The sequence below is a fragment of the Hyperoodon ampullatus genome, assembly GCF_949752795.1.
Source record: "Hyperoodon ampullatus genome assembly, chromosome: 12".
Lineage (NCBI taxonomy): Eukaryota > Metazoa > Chordata > Mammalia > Artiodactyla > Ziphiidae > Hyperoodon > Hyperoodon ampullatus.
Genome location: NC_136925.1, coordinates 47,771,882 through 47,788,063, shown reverse-complemented (window position 1 = coordinate 47,788,063; position 16,182 = coordinate 47,771,882). Strand labels below are relative to the sequence as shown.

The 16,182-nt window shown below is 35.1% G+C and overlaps 1 protein-coding gene across 3 annotated transcripts in view; it reads left to right on the top strand.

Annotated features, from left to right (window-relative positions):
- Window positions 1-16,182, top strand: part of CEP85L (centrosomal protein 85L) — a gene marked incomplete at both ends in the record, with an annotated part of 151,042 nt that overhangs the window by 75,505 nt on the left and 59,355 nt on the right. For all 3 annotated transcript variants that reach the window (XM_079716098.1, XM_079716099.1, XM_079716097.1), the window contains one exon: window positions 7,076-7,197. In XM_079716098.1, the coding sequence (XP_079572224.1) occupies window positions 7,076-7,197 (122 nt within the window). The remainder of the gene's footprint in view (window positions 1-7,075; window positions 7,198-16,182) is intronic.

Sequence of the window (16,182 nt, the reverse complement as noted above, 5' to 3'; positions counted from 1 at the left end):
CCATAATTACACTGTCCGAAAAGAAGTAAGTAGTACATGTATGGTAAGCAAAGTCAGTTAATTCCAACTGATATAAAGTAAAAGCCTCCTCCCTCTCTGCTCACAAAATAACCATCATTAATAATTCCTTTTGTATACTTTGAGAAAAATCCTTTCATACATTTTAAAAATAATGTAGGCAGTGCTTTGGTCCCCAAACACATGTATTATTATATATTTTTCTTTTATCTCTCAATAGTACACTATGATAAAAAACTTGATAAAACGTATTTTGGTAATCTGCTTTTAAAAATAAGTGAAATATGTTAGCGCTTATGCTACAGCTCCGTTTTAGTAGAATCTGGTTCTGTAGTCTGGTACATTTGTTATCCTTAAGTAATTATACAAAACCTTTGGAAAATGCTACGTTCTGTTTGTTTATAAGTAAAATCCATGATTAAATTTGAAGACTTAAACACACTCCACCACCCCCAATCTTCTAATTGATTTCTTAGGGAAAATGATTTGTTCCTCAATCTTGGATATATCATTTACCCGCTTCACTTTTGCATTATAACTGTAATGAGATCATGTTTCATGCATAGATCATTCCTTTGTTGGCATTTTTAGAAAACATGCTCATGCTAACACAGATTAGACATAAACCAGATTGATTTTTGAGAGGAAAAATGTTCCTTCCTCCAAAAGAAAATAGTTACATTAATAGTAACTTAGTTGTTTAGCATGGTGGAAATCACTAATATGCTTAGGGTTCTCTTTATTTTCATGTACATGTATTTTTAAGATATAAAATGTAGGTATATATTCCTCTCATCAGTTTCTTTTTATCATTTTTTTAGGGTCTTTTACCCTTGAAGTAACTTGATATATTTGCATTGTTATTTCAGCAAAGCATATTAGGATGGCAAAAATAGCATTATAGAGTTAGTTATAAAGACAAATTGAAGAACTAATGAGATCATTAAAAACTCAGTTCCTTCTTTAATTTAAATTTCAAGAGTTAAGATGCATACTTCTGTTTATAATTAGTCACTCTGATGAAGAGATTATGGATAGAATTTTTTATATGATTTGTTTTTATTTTGTTAGAGAAATATGTAGTAATACATTCCATAAATAATTACATGGACTTAGTTTAGATACAGATTATTTTTATTAAATGCACATTCTTTTAGTAATAATATATGTAAGATACAGATTTTATTTTAATGACAGTTCTTTCAGTAATCATATAGTCCGTGTTTTTCCTTCTCATTGAATAAAAACTCTAAACTCTGTGTAATTTGTAATTTATTTTCATCTTCATTATTGAGATTTGTGAACTTACTTCTGGGTGAGGTGTCCTGATCCTTTTACCAAAAAGCGCCCATAGAGTATCTCTTCAGATAGACTATTCCAGGAAAGAGAGGAAGATCTGCTGTGTTATTTGACATGTTGTGAGTGATGAATGAGCTAAGGAACAAAAGCAAATGAAAGAGAGATAACAAACTTGAAGAACTGCAGAGGCTGTATTCTAGTTAAGTGTGGCAGCACTAGATTATCTAAATTTAACAGTATTTGTCCAGAATGAAGCCAAAGAATTTGGAACTATTTTCAGATGCAAACAGTGAGCTTATTTTAGAAGCATGTTTGACCATTACATGACATATTTTGGCAACTTTTCATAGCATCTGGGTCTCATCTAAATAGATATATTTGGGATTGTTGTAGATGCTTGTTTTCCCTATTCAGTTATAAGAGTGGAATTTGCTGTTTACAATAAGAGGTGCCAATATATGTATTATATCTCTGGGTGGTTGGGCTCTAGATGCAGAAGAGTTATGCTAGTCTACTGGCTAGACTATTTGGCTAGTCTACTGTTTTCTCCTCTAAACCACCATTGCAGCAATGTATCATGCATTTTTAGGTAAAACATCTAAATGAGGAGTTCCCTTCCCTCCCTGAGTTTGGTAACTACCAAATATGTATAAAAAATGTTTACTTGTAAAAGTTGTCCTTGTTTTGCTGTACAGATTTTGAAATATTCATTACTTTGATGATGTCCTTTCTGTTCCGTGCTTGAAGTTGGCTCACAGTTATATGCCTTTATAATTATCTTTTAGATTTCATGTTCATATCTAGTTATAGTTTTATTATTCACAAGCTATAAATATAAATTATATATTCATATGTTTAAATTATATTCTCCTTGATTACTTATATTGGTTATGGTCAAGTAGAAACATGACTGATGACTTGAAATTCTGCCACAAAATGGTATTCCTCTCATGACCAGTTATGATTTTATTGAATAGAAATTCCTAATTGCTTTCTAACTACTTGGGATAAAAATGTGTTACTAATGGTTATAGGGGAGAAGTTATTTGAATATGAAATACTTTCTTCTTTTTCATATTTGGAAGCAGCATTGTCCCATCTTAATAGAAGGCTTCTTTGTTCTTCTTAAGTATTGACAACTCTTAAGAACCAGCTTGTAATTGTTATAGGGGAGGACAAATAATTTTCCCTCTACCATTCTTAGTTCTTAGCTGAGACCGCTGTAATAAAAGATAGATTACAAGAAAAAAACAAATAGAAGTTTATTAACCTATGTACCTTGTGTACAAATGGAAGATCCTCAGGGAAAAATGAGGAACTCAGAGAGGTGGCTTTAGAATTCATGATTAAATACCACTCAATTCAGGAAAAGCAGAGGAGGGATACAGGCCTCTCAGGGGAGAATAGATGATTTTTAGGAGAGTTGAATAGGCCCTTAGAAGAATAGATAGGAGAGTTGATAACCTCCTGTGGGAAGGTTTGTCTGGGTGCAGTGTCTGCTTCTAGTCTCCTTTCCTGTGATAAGAGCCAGTCCTTCCTGATTGATGAAACTCCCAGGGAGGGGATTTATGACAGTTGAGTTCCTTTGGGATGATCTGTCTTTAGGCAGAGAGTGGAGTTCAGAAAAAGCCTCTCCCTGCGTTTGCTCGTTTTCAAGTGCCTACAGCTCAAAATAATTAATATGTCATTAATTATGGTGGCGTGTCCTGAACTCCTACAGTCGTATTTTGGGGTAGCATATTGTGCTACCCTTCATTTCCAACTCTGTTTTTGCATTCTTGGTGTACAGTATTTACTTCATCTGGTCATTTATCTCTCAATTATTTGCCTATGTAGGATAGCACCATAGTGATGAATAGATAGGAAATTATAGCCAAGATAGTGCATTGTATCATCTACAGAGTATCTTTGAGTACTTACATATTCTCCCCCAGCAGGCAAGGCCTTCATTTCCCCTCAGTCCTACTTTGAGGTAGAGAGAAAAATAAAGTCTAGGCCCATGGTTAGTATATATTTTGTTTTTGTTGAGTTAGTATTGCATTTTGTGGATGTAGCACAGTTTGTTTATCCATTTATCAGTTAATGGTTTGTTTCCAGTTTTGGGTGATTAAACATTTGCCTTCAGGTTTTTGTAGACATACATTTTCACTTCTTTTGATTAGATAACAAATTCAATTCCCCATTTAATCAGCTTTGCCCCTTTGGAAGTTAATTGACCAAATGAAATAAGTCAGAGAAAGAAAAATACTGTATGATGTCACTTATATGTGGCATCTAAAAATGCCAAACTCATAGAAACAGAAACTAGAATGGTGGTTACCAGAGGGTAGGGGTTAGGGAAATGGGGAGATGTTGGTCAAAGGATACAAACTTCCAATTTGCTATAAATTATAATAAAAATAAAATTTCATCAATTTCTTTTCTGTGTATCTTTAGATATACAGAAACAATGCTGTAGCATTGTTTATATAGTGTGCAAAATCATAAAGGTACAGTAGCTGCCTTGCTATTTGAGATGTCACAATATGATTTTAATAACTCTTGCTAGGTAATTCAAATTGTGTTCTATAACTTCATTTAGTATAGCATGCCCTATGGCCTCATTACAAAAGCCTTAAAAGGTAACATGTTTCCATAATTGTCACTTTCAGTGATAGGCAGATATAAACAGGTTTTTAAAATTACGTGTAACTCCACCTGCAGCATTAGGTTGTGTGTCAGGATTCATTCTCCTTTTTAAACTACTTCTATGAATCAGGATTGAAGTTTCGTAGGAAGACTGCCATGCTGCTGATTTGGTAATTGTTTATTGCATCTTAATTACAGAGAAAGGCTTCCTTTCCTTTCTTCCTGTTTGCTCAGTTTTATGGGTCAGTTTTTGTTCTCTAAAGCGTTTAGGTTAAGGGAGCTACAAATCAGAAGAATAAAGTTTCATGTTTTGTTTTACGTATATTCGCTGGATGTATCTGGCAAGTACTTCAGCAGTCCATCCTGTCAGTGACTCAGGTGCTATAAACCAAGTAGTACTGTTGTTTGCTTTTGTCTTACAGACCTACTTTTTTCTTCTCTTTACTCCCTCTTTCTTGATGCCAGGAAGTTTTATAAAACAAGAAATGGCTTTTCCTTAAGTTGTCAGCCATGGGAAAAATTTTAGCAGACGACTGGTGGAAAAATAGAATAGTTAATGTCTTCTTGAAAAGATCATCATCTATTGTCTCGGCACTTGTCTTATTGAAATAGGTACAAGATGTATAAGGTAAAGCATAGCTTAAAATATTATGGTATAGATCATTCCTGATTTGTGGTAATCAGCAGTGGAGGAACCTTTTATAAAGTTTTGGAAGAGGATACCATAGATCCTCAAGCTATCTTAGAAGTTTTTTGTTAGGCATGGTAACAATATACAAAAACCAAAATTTAAAATATCTATAACCTGTTATCAGGATATTAATATATAATTCAATATATAAATAAAATATATATTCACTTTTATTCTACAAATAAATTAAATATTTAGTATTATAAATTATAGCACAAATGATTCACCATATCATTCTGATAATTTCCACATGTTATGTTGAGTTTTGGAATTAGTGATATGGTCTTTTGTCTTGCTTTGTTTTTACCAGTTTTAATGAATTCCTATTTGAGCTACAGTTTGACAAAATAAATTTCATGAAATGAGTACCTATTAAACTGATAGTCATTAAGTAACATGGAGTTGCAATAAGCATAGACTTTCTCTTAATATCAACAATATTGTTTATAGTGCTTAATCTTCTCTTGGTTTTTAAGAGCAGTTACTTTCAAACATTTTTTCCAGTTCCTGTGATGCTGTGAAATTTGAAATACCTCTTCGTCAACTGGGCCATAGTAGAAAGAGTGAGACAGTGTGGTGCTCTTTTGTTGGGCTGCCTATATTTGAATCCTAGCTCTGCCAACTAAATATAAGCTGGTAGGTAGTGTTGGGGTGGGGGAATTTTGAGGGGCTGACTAGTAGAAACCAACCAATCAGGAAGGATGCCGTAAGTAGTGTCTCAAGGGCCCCTTTTTATGCCAGGAAGTAACTATTTGTTGGATGATGGAAAGTTCTGAGGATTGGGTTTGGGCAGCAGCTAGTGTTCAACCACAGTGAAAGTACTTCAGTACTGCTACAATTAATATATCTGTACTGGTGCATACTGGCCCAGTATCAGCCTGAGCTGTATGTTGGGCAAGAGAAAGAGTGAAATTCAAAGACCAGATCTCTGACTAACCTGTCTCTATAACCCTATGTGTCACTTAGACTCCAAATATGTGACCATCTGACAAAGTTATGTACCCTGTTATCTAGTTTCTACACTTCTTGATCTGATCACCTTGTGCTGTCTTTGTGCTGCCTGAAACATCCTGTCCTAGTATTACTTGACAGTCATCTTAATTTAAAGGTTTAATCTAGGACTAGTTGATGTCACCCTGTTAGTGGTTTATTCAGAAGTAGGTCTTGTCAATAGCATCTTTGGAAAACAAAGGATAAAAAATATTGCTGCACATTTGATTCTCCTAAAGTTGCTTTGTGGTGTTTATATAGCATCTCTTAGCTTGCCAAGGAATTTATTTTCCTATTTGATTTACCAGTTGTACTGGAAATTCACCAATTTCCTAGAGCTACCATAACAAAGGACACAAACAAGGTAGCTTAAACAACAGATATTTATTGTCTCACAGTGCTGGAGGTTAGAACTCCAAAATCAAGGTATCAGCAAAGTTAGTTCCTTCTGAGGGCTGTGAAGAAAAATCTGTTTCAGGCCTGTTTCTAGTGGTTTTCTGGCAATCTTGTTGTGTTCCTTTGCTTGTAGATGTATCACTCCAATCTCTGGTTTTCATCTTCACATGGTGTTCTCTCTGTATCTCTTTACATAGTCTTCTGTGTGCATGTCTGCGTTCAGATTTTCCCCTTTTGCATCAGTCTCATGACTTCATCTTGACTGTATCTGTGAAGTCCCTATTTCCAAATGAGGCTACATTCTGAGGTATTGGGGGTTAGGACTTCAACATCTTTTTGAAGGGACACAGTTCAACCAGTACCTCCAGTATTAAAATTTTGATTTTGTTCCAATGATAGAAATTTGAGTATATCTGCTGTATTGGGTTTTGTTATTATTTGTTTTAAATATCTTAAATTTTTCTTAAAGTCTAAATCGGATTTTTTCTAAATGATATAATAAACACTGGAGACCAGTAATCATCTAGATTATCTGCTTAATAGTCATTTTCTATGGATATATTTACTACTTTGTAAAAATATTTTAGCTTTTGAAATTTCAGTGTAATTAAATGTTGATGTGATGAATGACAGTTTGAAGTCTGAATGCTACAGATACTATTTTTATTCCCTTGTGGAAACCCTTCTGGTAATGCTTGTACGGTCTAGCCTTGGTATGTTCTTTTATTGTACTCCTTCCTTAGGCAATGATTAATTTCTTATTTCCAGAAAGCTTCCACAAGATAATGAGAACAGGATCTTACATATAATATTATAATAATGTTCTCTTGTCACCAGTTCTTCATTAGATTTGTACATTTACTTTAGAACTTCCTTGAAATTCTTCACGTTATGTTGTATTCACAGGTGTGATTTAAGATGGTTTTTTAAAAAAATCAAATGGACAGTTCTCTATTTTTTTTTAATGAAAATCACTGGGAAAATACAAGGTGACATATAACTATTCCCTTTAGCCACTTTTAGTATACTAATAGTGTAAACATGTTTGTGCAGGTTTTGACTGGATCATCTCGTCAAAGTTATTCACCTCCTGGCTATCAAGATTTCAGTAAGTGGGAATCAGTGCTGAAAATAAAAGAAGGACTACTAAGGCAGAAAGAAATTGTAATTGATCGGTGAGTCTCTTTTTTTAAATTACTAAATATTTCAGGCATGCAGAAATGTAGATTAATAAAACAAATATCTTTGTACCCACTGCTTAGAGTTTAAGAAATAGAACCGTACAAGTACACTGATGTCTCATGTCTGTCCATCCCCAATCCCAGTACTTTTAAGAACCACTATCAGAACTGAGGGTCAGTTGGTTTATCTATCTATCTGTCTATCTATCTATCTATCTATCTATCTATGTCTGTTTTCTGCCATCCTCCCATTTACATTAGGGTAACTCATTATTTGGAAACTCCTCTTCATCTTTTTTGTACATGTAACAAGTTAGCTGCAATGCTGATGAACTATCAAAGCTAGTGTCTTTGTGTTTTATACTTGAGAACTATCAAATTGGAAAGCTACTTTAAAGTGGTAGTTTCCTTTAACTAATGTATGTTAGATCTGATAGCACAAAAAGCATGAAAATCATGAATGTTTAAAATTAAATGACCTACAGATAAGAATTTTGAAAATTTTGGGAGACATTTCCAAAATTTTGCCTATTTCAGTACCAAAGCTCTGAAAATTTTTTTTTAAACTTAATAGTCTCCTGATTATTCTCAGCAAAAAACCTTAATATTACTTAATTATTTATGATCTATATTGGTTCTACATCATTTATGTATACTTTTGGGATAGTTAAACATGTTGCATATCATGGTAATTGAGAAATAGTTTGAGGAGGCATTTTTTCTTAATCAGTGCTAGTTACTACTTATTTTCATGTGCTTATATGAGATAAAGGAGTAGACATTTTAGCCTTAAAATTAAATCCTAATTCAAACCTTTAAATATATTTAATAGTTGAAATTTCAAAAGATTTTGCTTAGAAACTTAGCAGTGTTAAGCAAGATCTGCTGGGAAATAAACTAGAGCATAGACATCTGGGCTTCCTTATTCTCCACTATGTTCTCAACATCTTGAACAGAGCCTGGCACGTAGTACATGTACTTAGTGCTTGATACTTCCATGCTTGATAAATGAATGAAGATTGTAGGAGATAGTTATAATTGATTTTATGAAAAGGCTATTTTAAAATATTAGATACTTCTAGTACAAGTCAATTTTATGTATAAATAATTATAGACTCTGTTGGATATATATTTTGAACACTTAAATAATTTAACTCATTGTATAGACTTGAAATTAATACCATTTTTAAACACACCAAAATTTAGACTTTCATTAATATGAATAGACTTGCCCTCAATCAGAATCACTTGGCTTTTATTATATTTTAAACACCATTATACCATTCTATTGGGTATAAGTTAATAAGTGTCTTAGTTCATTTGGGCTGCTATAATAAAGTACCATAGACTGGGTAGCTTATAGACAACAAATATTTATTCTTCCCACTTCTGGAGGCTGGGAAGTCCCAAGGCACCGGCAGATTCAATGTCTGGTGAGAGCCAACCTCCTGATTCATAGATGGCCGTCTTCTTGCTGTAACCTCCCATGGTGAAAGGGGCAAGGGAGCTCTCTGGAGCTTCTTTTGTAATGGCACTAATTGCATTCATGAGGATTCTGTCCTCATGACCTAGTCACCTCCCAAAGGCCCTCTACCCCCTATACCACACATTGGGAATTAGGATTTAATGTGTGAATTGGGGGGGGGGGTGTATGTCACAACATTCAGTCTATGGCAGTAAGAAATGCAGTTAATTATTGATGTAATCTATTAAAATATATTTATATTTGTCAATTTTGTATATATAGAAGGATACTAAGGAAATAATCCAAAATCATTCAAGTCGCTCAGTTGGCCAATTCTGTTATTTAATTAAAATTTTTTTTATTGAAGTATAGTTGATTTACAATGTTGTGCTAGTTTCAGGTATGCAGCAAAGTGATTCAGTTTTATATATATATATATATATATATATATATATATAGTTCATAGGGTGAAGTTCAAAGAGAAAATGAAGCACACATGTTCTCTTGGAGTTAGGCTCAGAACTGGCACAAAGTCCCTATGGGGAATCTCTGTACCCTTAGTTTAATTTCTCTGTGAACCTAAAACTTCTCTTAAAAAGTATATATATATATACTTTTTCAGATTCTTTTTCCATATAGGTTATTATAAAATACTGAGTGTAGTTCTCTGTGCTATATAGGTTCTTGTTGTTTATCTATTTTATATATAGTAGTGTGTGTATTTACTCCCAAGTTTCTAATTTATCCCTTTCCCCCATCTTTCCCCTTTGGTAGCCATAAGTTTGTTTTCTATGTCTGTGAGTCTGTTTCTGTTTTGTAAATAAGTTCATTTGTATTTTTTTTTTTTAGATTCCACATGTAAGTGATATCATATGATATTTGTCTTTGTCTGTCTGACTTACTTCACTTCGTATAATAATCTCTAGGTCCATCCATGTTGCTGCACATGTCATTATTTCATTCTTTTTTATGGCTGAGTAATATTCCATGGTATATATGTACCACACCTTCTTTATCCATTCATCTGTCGATGGACATTTAGGTTGTTTCCGTGTCTTGGCTGTTGTAAATAGTGCTGCAGTGAACATCGGGGTGCATGTGTCTTTTCAGGTTATGGTTTTCTCTGGATATATACCCAGGATAGGATTGCAGGATCATATGGTAGCTCTCTATTTTTAGTTTTTTAAGGAAACTTCATACTGTTCTCCATGATGGCTATACCAATTTACATTCCCACCAGCAGTGTAGGAGGGTTCCCTTTTCTCCACACCCTTTCCAGCATTTATTATTTGTAGACTTTTTGATAATGGCCATTCTGACTGGTGTGAGGTGGTATCTCATTGTAGTTTTGATTTGCATTTCTCTAATGATTAGCAGCGTTGAGCATCTTTTCATGTATCTGTTGGCCATCTGTATGTCTTCTTCGGAGAATTGTCTATTTAGGTCTTCTGCCCATTTTTGGCTGATTCTTTATCTAGTCTCATTTATGGATCTATGGTAGCCACATTGTCAAGTAGGAGTTGGCTGGCCTAGGCTAGCCTTACCTGGATGGTCTTTATGCTCCATGGGGATCTCTCATCCTCCAGTATCCTAACCAGGGTTTGTTCATAGGGTGAAGTTCAAAGAGAAAATGAAGCACACATGTTCTCTTGGAGTTTAGGCTCAGAACTGGCACAAAGTCCCTATGGGGAATCTCTGTACCCTTAGTTTAATTTCTCTGTGAACCTAAAACTTCTCTAAAAAATAAAGTCTGCTTTAAAAAAAAAATCACTTCCACTATGTTCTTATTGGTCACAAGGCCAGGAGACTTCACCTGTGGACAGTAGGAACAGCAAAATCACATCATAAAGGAGTATAAGTAATACAGGGAAGGGAATACTTGTGGATGTTTTTGTAAACAATGTACCACACCCAGTGTCTTAAATAATCTTTGATATTTTACATGCTTATTATAAAGTTTTTGATGATTAATGCATTTGATATTATATAAAACAGAGAAAGAAAAAGTAGCAACTTCTGTTTCTAAAGCAACATGACCAGAATTTAAAAGTAAAAATGTTCGTATATAAAGATCTTTATAACACACATAGTGATGAAAATTAGAACAAAATTATAATATATCTTTTTTCCAGGAAGCAGATTAAACTAATGGCCTTTAAAATGGTGATAACACATGCAGAGACTATTTCAGAGATAGAATTGACAGGATTTAGTTTCTTGCTGGATGGAACTGAGAGTAAAGATGCTGAACTTGGAATGCAGTGTGGGTGATGATACCTTTTAAGTCACTTAACTAAAAATTGTATGCTGGATATTATTCCTGAAAGTATCAAGTTATTCATGATTGCATGAGAAAAACGTTTGTTTTTTTTTTTACAATGCATATAGCTTTCGTAGATTTTGGATAATTAGGTCAAAAGAGATCAAATGTTAAGGAAAAATAACTGATATAGAAACTGTTCTTCTTATGGTTACCAGTGGGGAAGGGTCGGGGGGGAGGGATAGATTGGGAGTTTGGGATTGACATGTACACACTGCTATATTTAAAATAGATAACCAACAAGGACCTACTATATAGCACAGGTAACTCTGCTCAGTATTTTGTATTAACCTAAATGGAAAAAGAATTTGAAAATGAATAGGTACATGTATATGTATAACTGAATCACTTTGCTGTACACCTGAAACTAACATAACATTTTTAATCAACTATACTCCAATATAAAGTAAAAATTTTTTTAATTAAAAAAAAAACTGTTCTTAAATGTTCCCCATCTTGTGAGAAAAAGCAAATAGGTTAATTTCAAAAACAACTCAGGAAAAAAAGGAGGAAACCTGGTTTCTAATGCTTTATATTTGACACTAACCATTTAGGTAATTCTGAATAGGGTACTTGACCTTTTGCATATTGATCTTCTCATCTGCCTGGGTACAAGGAGTTTCACCACTTAAGCAAAAAATGAGGTTTTTGAAGATCACTCTTCTAGGCAACTCTCCTCTCCCACCTAGTTGTACAGCATGAGGATTAAATGAATAAATGTATGTAAAAAGTGCTAATACTGTCTGATGCATAGTAGCCATCAGCAAATAGTAGCCACATTATACATGTTTTGTATATGTAGTAGTTATCTTTACATGCTTGTCTTTCCTCAGTCGACTTTGATCTCTTCACAGAAGAGACAGTTTCATGTACATTTTATTACTCATAGTAGGTACTCACTAAATATTCATGCAGAGGAAATAGCCTCATTTTAATGAAAAAGAGGTTAAGGTTGTTGGTTAACCTATGCTGTTGCTGATACTAGTAGTTCATATGATGGTTTACACTTAGAAATTGCATAGCTTGTGCCGCTGAATTGAACAGATAAGATAAATATAGGGGTAAGTCAGTGCACTGGAGCCAGATTCAGAGAGGAAACCCTATACCCTCTGTGGTGACAGCTGAGTTAATGCTATTAGTAAATAATACTGGCAGTATAGAGGAGAATTCTCATTTTGTCACTAGTTGCAATTTACAATATAGTATCTACATATCTTCTTAAGATCTTGTCCAGTAATAGAGAATCTGACTAGCCATTGTTTCTGGTTCTTGGAAAGGAGACTGCAAATCTTTAGAATGTCTTTTTTTTTTTTTTTGTGGTACACGGGCCTCTCACTGTTGTGGCCTCTCCCATTGCGGAGCACAGGCTCTGGACGCGCAGGCTCAGCAGCCATGGCTTACGGGCCCAGCCGCTCCGCGGCATGAGGGATCCTCCCGGACCAGGGCACGAACCCATGTCCCCTGCATCGGCAGGCGGACTCTCAACCACTGCGCCACCAGGGGAGCCCTAGAATGTCTTTTTTATTCATGAGCCCTGGAACACACCTGCATTTATGCTAATGAGGTGTTTCTTGGGCCCTGGATAGCAGCTTCAGGATGGGGGCTATTTACCATAGAGACCAACCCTGTGATCAGAGGGTTGGGACTTTTGAGCCAGTCCAACCTCCAGGGAGAGGACGAGGCTGGAGATTGAGTTCAGTGATTTAATCAATCTTGCCCACACAATGAAATTCTATAATAAAAACTCTGGGAACTCCCCAGATTTGTAGCCATTTGGTTAGAAGTGTGGATGGCCTGGGGATCCCACTTGAGTCTGGCATCTGAAGTGAGGCTTTCTTGTCGGGGATCATGCCCTTAAAGCTGTGGAGTCTGATGCTAACTTAAGGTGTTTAGTGTCAGAATCAAATTTCACACAGTGTAGCAGTTGGCCTTGAAACAAAATAGATTTAGAAATTGATTTTATAAAGCTATATACCTAGGTGTAAACAACCAAAATAGATAGAAACAAACTATTGAAACTGTATTTAAATACTCAGATAAGCTGATAAAAATAACCAAATCTTACTTCAACACTTGTGATGGAGAATAAATACGACTCTTGCATTATGGGGGCCATCTCAAAGTAAAAGATGTTCTGCAAATTGCCATGAGCAAACTATCGTATGTTAATTGATCATATCTGTGAAGTTGGAATTTTAATAACTTTTAATAACCATGATATGTACACTTAGGCCTTGCTTTAGAAATATGATAAGTCCTAGCTTCTAAAGCAGATGAGTTAGAAGGACATTTAATATGAATTCCATTAAAAAAAATCCACACTATACCAAAGAGTCCACCACTGATTTTAAAAGTTTACCTAGCAAAATTATAATGTGATTTTACTTCCACATGTAATTAAATGAGAGACATATACATTGCTGAAGGCTCAAATGATAGTCAGCATTTTTTAGTAATAAAATATTTTTAAATTAAGGTATGGACTTTTTTTTTTAGACTTACTATTACACAATAGATTACAGTATAATGTAAATATAACTTTTATATGCACTGGGAAACCAAAAAATTCGTGTGACTGGCTTTCTTGCAATATTCAGTTTATTGCCGCAGTCTGGAACCAAACTTGCAATATCTACAAGGTCTGCCTTTAAATGTAAAAACATCCTTTTAATATACTTTGGGAGTATTTTCAGGCTATACTCCCTTAACTCATTTACCGTCCTTCCTCTGGCTACTCTTAGGATTTTCTCTTTATCACTGATTTTAAGTCATTTGATTAGGATGTTCCTTGGTTTAGTTTTCTTTTTGTTATTTGTGCTTTGGGTTCTTTGGTCTTCTTGGATCTGTGGGTGTGTCATTCTCAGCAGATTTGGAAAAAACGTGGCCAGTTTTCTACAAATACTTTTTCTTGCTCATTCCTCCTCCCCTCACCTCCCCTATAGGGATTCTAATTACACATATATTTGGCCTTTTAAAGAAATCCACAACTCATTGATTCTCTGAGTTTTTGTTTTGTTTGTTTTGTTTCATTTATTTGTCTTTTTTTTCTGTTTCTTTTTGGATCATTTCTATTGATATGTCTTCAAATTCCCTAATCTTTTCTTCTGCAAATTCTAATCTGCCCTAATCCCGTTCAGGATAATATTTATGTCTTCCATGTCTCTGCTTAACATATTATGTCTTTCTTCTAGTTTCTTGAACACATGAAAATAGTTACAATAATTGATTTAGTGTCCTTCACTATTAATTCTGTCATTTGTGTCAGTTCTAGCTCACTTTCAGTTGATTGGCTGTTCACCTTATTGTGGGTCATATTTTCCTGCTTCTTTGAGATGCCAGGCATTATGAATTTTAACTTGTTTTGGATGTTACATATTTTTGTATTCTTTTTTTTTTTAGTTTATTTATTTTGTTTATTTTTGGCTGCGTTGGGTCTTGTTGCTGCATGCGGGTTTTCTCTAGTTGCGGCGAGCGGGGGCTACTCTTTATTGCAGTGCACGGGCTTCTCATTGCGGTGGCTTCTCTTGCTGTGGAGCATGGGCTCTAGGTGTGCGGGCTTCAGTAGTTGTGGCACTCGGGCTCGGTGGTTGTGGCATGTGGGCTGTAGAGCGCAGGCTCCGTAGTTGTGGCGCATGGGCTTAGTTGTTGCGCGGCATGTGGGATCTTCCCAGACCGGGGCTCGAACCCGTGTCCCCTGCATTGGCAGACGGATTCTTAACCACAGCGCCACCAGGGAAGCTGTTATTTTTGTATTCTTGCGCTTTGTTCTGAGCCCCAAATTGCCCTCAGTTGGAAATTGCTGCTAACTGATACCCTGTAAATTATGAAGTTTTGGCATTTGGGAACAGGCACAATTCCAGGCCCCATGTGAGCCTCAGGCACTGTTTCTTCTAATCTTTTTGGCTAACATATCCCCCACCCCCACCCCACAACGCCCCCTCCCCACTTAAAGGAGTTTCTTCATGCATTCGTTAGTTAACACTCAACTGAATACTCAAGGGTGGCTCTGCACTGTGAACTCTAGCTGCCTTGGTTTCTCCAGATTACCAGCTTTGTTTTTTCAACTCAGAGAGGTCACTTTCCCTGTTCAGAGGTTAAGGCTTAAAACGGTAATCTCTGGCAATCTTAGGACTCACTTAATTTGTTGTCCACCTCCCAGAAGTCACGGTGACTAATAATTGCCTGTTGTCCAGTGTCTTGAGAGTCTTTCTTACCTGTATTTTGTTCCATTTTGTAATTATGTCAAGGGAAGAGCAAAACTGGTTCCTGTTACTCCATCTTGGCTGGAAGAGGAAGTTTAGTTTTCTTTGTAAAGTTTTACATTATTTGAAAAGTACCATGTGACTAATCTCTCCTAATTTATCTGTTTCCTGTTTGATGTTTTCTGTGTGGGTGTTCTTAAAGGATAGCATATCTGAAAAACAAATAAAAACAGCTCTGAATAGAATAAGCTCTTTGATGCAGTCTGAACTTGCTCCAAAAGTTATTTTGTAAGTAATTTTGGAAAACATCAAGCTATTTGTTTACCCACAGGTATCCTTATTATTCCTTGAAAGTATGTGCTCTTGCTCTCTTTTGCTCTCACTCCCTCTCTCATAACCTTAGTATGAGACTTGTTATTAAATTTTTGAAGATTAATGATAATACATATAAAGGTCTTAGCATGTTGCCTGGCACATAATGGTTTTCAAATGTTTAAGGATACATATTCACAAAAGTTAAATAATTTGATTAAAATAAGCTATGATCCAATGAGGAAATACTTGAACTTCAGTGTGTCTGCTTCCATCATGAGGTTATATTAAAATGAAATTTCAGAGCTATCCAGAGATGCAAATCTGCCACCATGTGCGTTCTCCATCGTTGGTGATGTTTATGTGTAGACCATGCAACCTGGATGTTGTAGATAAGATGCAGGCATAGTACAGCAGTTGAGCTAGATGATATTTATAAAAAATACCTCTCACCCCGACAATGAAATTTTCAGAAGCTTCAATTGGTATTAAGTGTTGAACAGAATTTGGACGAATGGAAATAATAATATTAAGGTAAAGACATTCCAGACTGAGATTGAAACAGTTTTTATGTTAGGCAACAAGAAGAAAGAGAGCAAAGCGTGACTTTGTTAGAATCTAAGAAGAGTATTCTACAAAAGATTATGTTCTTTAAAGTGTCAGAAGTACTCTACAGTATA